General features: G+C 40.1%; 1 protein-coding gene across 4 annotated transcripts in view; it reads right to left on the bottom strand.

Annotated features, from left to right (window-relative positions):
* Positions 1–995: 995 nt before the first annotated feature.
* The window catches only part of PCBD2 (pterin-4 alpha-carbinolamine dehydratase 2), a 53,990-nt gene continuing 47,852 nt past the window's right edge, over positions 996–7,133 (bottom strand). For all 4 annotated transcript variants that reach the window (XM_015563523.1, XM_015563529.1, XM_015563518.1 and 1 more), the window contains 2 exons: positions 3,211–3,291; positions 996–2,037 (listed from right to left, as the gene is read on the bottom strand). In XM_015563523.1, the coding sequence (XP_015419009.1) occupies positions 1,942–2,037; positions 3,211–3,279 (165 nt within the window). In that variant the 5' untranslated portion in view covers positions 3,280–3,291 and the 3' untranslated portion in view covers positions 996–1,941. The remainder of the gene's footprint in view (positions 2,038–3,210; positions 3,292–7,133) is intronic.

Below are 7,133 nucleotides of genomic sequence, written 5' to 3' on the forward strand. Positions count from 1 at the left end.
CAAAATTAGTTATGAAGTAGCAACGAAAATAATTTTATGGTTGGGGGTCACCACAACATGAGGAACTGTATTAAACGGTTGCGACATTAGGAAGGTTGAGAACCACTGCTCTAGACTGAAAGCTTAAGAAAACACAACCAGATGTGGTGGGTGGACTTCATGTGGATCCTGATTAGAACAAAATTACTGTCCAACCACATTTTTTACCTTCAGGGCAATTGATTTTGCCCAGGTATTAGGTAATACCAAGAAATCATGGTTTATTGTTAGGTGTGATAATGGCATTCTGGTTAATACAAGAAAATTACCCTATTTTCTAGAGATATTCACTGAAGGATGTGGGGGCAAAATGAAATGCTATCAGGGAAATACTTTAGCAAAGAAGAAGGAAATGAGGGATTATATGAAGTATCTGGGGCAAAATATTGGTAATTGCTAAATCTACATGATCAGTACATAAGGGTTCAATTTACTATTCACTTTTTAAAAATTAAATTTATTGGGGTAACATTAGTTAATACAGTCATATAGGTTTCAGGTGTGGGTTTCTATGTTACAAGTTCTGTATATTGCATTGCGTGCCCACCACCCAAAGATTTGACCCAAAGTCAAATCTTCTCCCATCACCATATCTTAGGTAGTATTATTCACTCTTAAAATATTTTTTCATGTTTAAAAACTCATGTAAAAAAATTGAAGTACTGAACTAAAATATTTGGTAATAAAACATAAAAGTTCCTCAAAATCTATAAATACGAGTTTATAAAAACACACAGCTTTGCCTTTTCCTCTAAAAGAATTTTAAGAAGCATAAGTTCTAGCACCCAGGCTCCGGGTCCCCAGCAGCAGAGTCTAGGTGGCCTTCTTTTTCTCCCCTCCTTGCACACTCCACATCCACAGGGCAAACTGTGCCTGCCTCTCCCGGGCCAACAGAACCAGCCAGGAATTAGCTTCAGAGAGCTCAGCCTCCTTGTCATGTTCCTATTGAGTTTCTCAAATTGGAGGCTGGGGAAGGGTGGGGAGGGGAAGGTTTGCTTGTTGTAATGCAGAGTGAATTTTCTGGCCTCTAAAGTGAGGTCAGTTTCAAAGATGATTCCTATTAAATCCTCCCACAATAATGCTTCGAGAGATTAACACGTGTTCCTTGGATGAATATATATGTATACATTCTTTTAATATACATTCTAAGCTCATTAATAAGTACATTTCTGAGTTCCTTCAAAGAATGCTTATTGCGATTTTTAAATAATAGATTACTTTATATTCCATTTTACTCCTGTCAGTAAAACAAGGAGTAAATAGAGTTCATTACTGGATAATACCCAAGTAGTTTCTAGCTCAACGGCTATGAACCTTCAGTTCAGAGGTCAGAGGTTCTGGAAGTTATGGACAAAACACTTGTCCTCTTCCTTCAACTGACTGCCTGAAAAGTAGGAATAAAATACAAGACAGCTCACCCAATTTTTGTGACTTTGTAAATCTAATTAATAACAGCAGCTAAAGAATCAATTTTAACTTCCTAAGAATTGTTATAGATGGTTACAACCCTTTACCTACAGAGTTTATCATTCTTTTTCTACCTTACAACTATTCTCTAACACAATGCATTTGTAAAGTCAACATAATCACTTGAATTTCCAGGTTATAAAATGTGTGAATGCTCCTCCATCCCAATTTCTGGTCTTTAAAGATGCTACTTCTCTTTTTCAATACTGTATTATTAATACAATTACTTCGGTTGGTATGCCTTACATATGTGACTTAGATATAATGAAAAATACCTCAGGCTCAAATTTAAATCATTTTGTATTTAAGCAATGATTTTACAAAATGTGGTAGAAAGGTGAACTAAATTTTCAGCTTAATTTGTTCATGTAAATCACCCTCAAAGTACATTACACCTAAGATGTGCATAAGATTTTACAAGCATTTTGAAAGAAATCACAAAGAAGCAGCTGCTTGTTCAATAAACTTGGCCAGTTTCACGTCTCTTTTGGTCAGTTGACCACAGTCATGCGAGGTGAGAGTTATCTGGACCTAAGAAAGAAAGAAGTAGTTCTTAAAACTCGGACCTGCAATTTGTGGTATTCTGCTTTCGTGGTTCAGAAATCAATCTATTATGCAACATTCATGTTTAAGAACTGGTCAGAGTAAATTATTTAGAAAACATGAATAAATAGGGCATTTCCAAAACCCAGTGAACTCCAGGGGCACAGTCAGCTTCAGGCTGGCCCCAGCAGCTGCCCAGGGATGAAAAGGTTCTCTCGTATGACGGGCAATTCAGCTGCCAGAATCTCAAATTTTGTCTCTTGAAAAAAAAAAAGAGAGAGAGAGAGAGACTGAGATTTCATTTGAACTCCCATTACTTTAATTATACCCACTATTTTCAGGACGTTGAGAAAAACCAAGCTATCAAAGGTAATATCTTTGCAACATTAAAAAGGCCCATTTCCAAATTAGGAAAGTGAGGTGGGTGTGAGATGAAAGAATAGACTCTTGCTTCTTTGCAAATCAATTAAAAGGCAAAAGCAAAGTTATGGGCAAGGAGAGGCAGCTGTGAAAGAAAAGTTTATCCTGGTACCTACATGCTCTGAATTATTCCAATAAATCACAAAAATATGAAATTTTCTCTTTATTCAAAGAGGACTTTCAAAGAGAAAAAAGAACCCCAGAAAAAACTAGATAAATTCTAAATGGTATGACCATAGGCAAGGACACTTTTTGAGGGGTATTCTTCTCACTATGCCCCTTTAAAATTAATTGGTGAAATCTTTTTAGTCTGCTGTTTGTCTTAAGAAGGTCAGTTCCTACTGCAGAAACAGCATTTAATAAATAGTTATTATTTAAAGAACAGCTTTTGAGCAAATTTACCTCGAGATATTTACTTCCGATTTTTTCAATAATTTACCTTAATAGGGTTTAACATTTTATCTGCATGGCTGATATTCAAGTTTAATTCAGGAGCCTAATATGGCCCAACTTTCATATTAGTTTCAACAGAAGACAAACATGAAAATAAAGGGCTTAGTCACGGTTCTCTTGAGCAGATCTGAAAATTTGTTACTAAATTGCAATAATACACAGGGGTTCTGAGAAAAAAAAAATACTTTCCTAAACACAGTGACATTTAGCTGTACAGGATGACAAGGAAGAAAGAGGTTTCCTAAACTCCATAATTCAGGTGATCCCAAAATAAGGCAATTTCATTACCTTGTTATAGGCATTGAACCATTCCGGGTGATGATTCATCTTCTCTGCTTGTAGAGCAACTCGAGACATAAAGCCAAAGGCCTGCATAAGATGAAGTCGAAAGTGATTACTGGCACTGCCCTCTGCCCTGGACCTGAGAGAGACCCCAGAGCAATCCAACCAGATAAAGACATGGCTAGGGTCCTGAGGGAAGCCTGGAGAAACCAAATATGAAAGGGACTGCTCTCCGCAGAGCTGGGTAACGGTGTAGCAGGACCATGACCTGCTGCTCGATGGTGAAAACAATCAGGCTCAAATAAACAAAGCAGGAAATTGGTCTCACCCAGTGACCTGTCTGGACTGTTTAATTGTCCTCAGGACTAGACTCTCCAAAATAGCCCGGGAATAATTTCCCTTTAACCAGTGCCCTGGACCCCAACTCTTAGGAGCCACTTTTCTGGCAGCACTGCTCTTCTGTTTTTAGTGACTGGGCTGTTAACAAGGTATCAACCTCAGGACTATGGAAGAATGTCTTTTGAGTGTGTCTTAAACCCAAAGCACTGAAAGAAATGAACAACTTCCCTATTCCGTCTCTCAGGCAGGTCAGGATCGGGTGAAACTCTTTTTATTGACATCCAGAATGAAACAAACGTTTGGCTTGCCTGCTGCAGGTCTTCTTGCCGCTGCCCAGCATTGGCAATTCAAGCAGAAAGTGCCCCGGCTTTTGGCAGAGGGCTGCAGACCCAGCCACAGGTGGAGGGCTCTGTCTTCATACCACAGGGAAAGTGCAAACTTAATTTAAAAAGCAGAAGGCAGCCCAGATCAGCATGGCTCAGTGGTTGAGCAATGACCTATGAACCAGAAGGTCATGGTTCAATTCCCAGTTAGAGGACATGCCTGGGTTGTGGACTTGATCCCCAGTGTGGAGCGTGTGGAGGCAGCCAATCAATGATTCTCTCTCATCATTGATGTTTCTATCCCTCTTTCTCTCTTCCCTCCTCTCTAAAATCAATGAAAAAATATACATTTTTTTTTTAAAAAAAAAAGCAGAATGCAAACTTGTCCTGAGAGGGGAAAAAACATTTTTTCCTGCTTTCAAATTTTTACGAGGTGAACTGCAAACAATAGGAGAGTCTGTCTCTATTGTGCCCAGAAGGCAAAAATACTTGGTAAGACTCAGGTAAGGTCACATTAATCACTAAGGTACAGTGGAATTCACAGAGCAGTCCCCATTACAGCCACAGAAATAAATATTTAACTTCATTACCCCATCCAGAAAAACTAATCTGATGTTAGTTGCACTGTTTTTGGATCACCAAAAGACAAAAGAGCGCATTTCCAAGTTAAAAGTGAGAAATATGGAAGATGCCATTTTAAATAATTTCATTCATAATAGTTCCTATCTCAGAAGTCACTTTATTCAGGATAAATTTCCATTTTGACATTTAAGGCCTAAAGGAAGGAAATTCAAGCAAAATCCACTTAACCAAGTATGGAATTATCAGTGGGAAAGTACTATTCCCTCTACCCCTTCTTATTCCAACAATTCTCCCCACCCCATGCACAGTTTCGCTTTCCATAGTTTCAATTACAGTGGTCAACCACAGTCTAAAAATATTAAATGGAAAATTACAGAAATAAACAATTCATAAGTTTTAAATTGTGCACTGTTCTCAGTAGTGGGATGAAACCTTGCATTGTCCCCCTCATCCTGCCCAGGACATGAATCATCCCTTTGTCCAGCATATCCACACTGTATACACTACCCGCCCATTAGTCACTTAGTAGCTGTCTTGGTTATCAGATCAGTCATCAAAGAGAAAGAGACCACAGTCACATAATTTTTATTATAGTATACTAGAGGCCTGGTACACGAAATTCGTGCACAGGTAGGGTCCCTAAAGGCCAATCTGTGAGGTGACAGCAGGGTGATCTGGCGGGCGCCCACTGGCACCCGCCTTGGCCAGCCTGGCACTACCCACTCTCCTGACTGCCCCCTGCTGCCACCACCTGTTGCCTCCCTTGGCAGAGCAACCAGCTGGCCTGGAGCTTGGGGCCTGCAGGTTGGGGGCAGCTCCTGCATTAAGCATCTTCCCCCTGGTGGTCAATGAGCATCATAGCAACCAGTTGTTCTGCAGGTCATTCCACTGTTTGGTCAATTTGCATATTAGGCTTTTATTATATAGGATTCTTCAGGTCTCCATTTAAACAGCACTTCTTTCAGGGAGTCTTCCCTGACTACCCCTCCCCCCCCCCCACATTAAGAGGTGACCAATGAGGCGATCGCGGAACCCCACTGGCACCCACCTTGGCTGGCCTGGCACCTGTGGTCTGGGGGGAGCTCCTACATTGAGCATCTGCCCCCTGGTGGTCAGTGCACATCATAGCGACCGGTTGTTCTGCCAGTCATTCTGCCATTCAGTCAATTTGCATATTAGGCTTTTAGTATATAGGATTGTTATAATTGTTCTATTTTATTATTAGTTATTGCTGTTAATCTCTTACTGTGCCTAATTTATAAATTAAACTTTATCAAAGGTATGTATGTATAGGAAAAACATTATATATATGGTTCAGTACTATCTACAGTTTTAGGCATCCATAGGGGTCCTGGAATGTATTGTCCACAGATAAAGAAGAATACTGTAATCTGATTTTCTAGACTATGTGAGGGGAAGGGACAAGTCAAATGTGAAAGTCAGTTTTAATTATTCAAACACAGAGTTAACTTGTATTAAATAATGCATGAGAATTTTTACTGTTTGTTTATAATGCCTTATTCTTGTTTAGCTTTAGAATACTTACAAGATTAACCACCTCTGAGAGACAGTAATATAGTCATTAAGGATATGTGCTTTTGAGCTAGTGAGTTCTGGATTCAAATCCCAACTCTACTACTTAACTGCCATGCAATTTACCTCTAAGCCTTAGTTTTCTCATCAGTAAAATGGGGATAATAATAAAAAGCTCATGTTATCTGAGTGGGGGGGGCGTAATGTGGGGATAAGGACACATATGCAATAACTTAATCAATAAAACAATTAAATTTTTTTAAAATATATTTTATTGATTTTTCACAGAGAGGAAGGGAGAGAGATAGAGAGTTAGAAACATCGATGAGAGAGAAACATCGATCAGCTGCCTCCTGCACATCTCCCACTGGTGATGTGCCTGCAGCCCAGGTACATGCCCTTGACCGGAATCGAACCTGGGACCCTTCAGTCCGCAGGCCGACGCTCTATCCACTGAGCCAAACTGGTTTCGGCAAAACAATTAAATTTTTTAAAAAGTTCATGTTATCATTCTAACAAAAAATAAGACAGGGGATATGAATGCACTTGGCACAGCACTAGGCACAGAGTAAAAGGTCAATAATGGCACATACTGCTACCACTGCTGCTTCTGGCCGAACTTAACAAAACATAATGGTGAATGACAAGCCTTCCCAAGCCCTGAGAATCTAAGATTCCAGTGGCTGTCTCCCAGAAGAATAGCCTTTTCCTTTTTCCATGTGCCAAGACTAGAGATTGATACACATATACCTGACAATAGATAATATACTGTAGGGTAACACTATGATGAACATTTACTGAAAGAGAAACCAAGATAAGATGGCAGCATAGGTAAACACCGGAAATTGCTGCCTCACACAACCACTTCAAAAATACAACTAAAAGACAAAACGGACATCATCCAGAACCACAGGAAGGCTGGCTGAGTGGAAATTCTACAACTAGAAGGAAAGAGAAAAGCATACTGAGACTCAGAGGAGGTGCGGAAGTAAAGTGCAGAGGTACGGAGGCACACGCCGAAAGGGCAGGCGGCTCAGGACGCGGTACACATGGAAAGAGCTGGCGGCTGAAGACGCGGCACACGTGGAAAGGGCTGGCAGTTGAGGACGCGGCGCATGTGGAAAGGGCTGGCAGCTGAGGACACAGTTGTGT

Source organism: Myotis davidii, unplaced genomic scaffold, assembly GCF_000327345.1.
Source record: "Myotis davidii unplaced genomic scaffold, ASM32734v1 scaffold471, whole genome shotgun sequence".
NCBI classification, from domain to species: Eukaryota; Metazoa; Chordata; class Mammalia; order Chiroptera; family Vespertilionidae; genus Myotis; species Myotis davidii.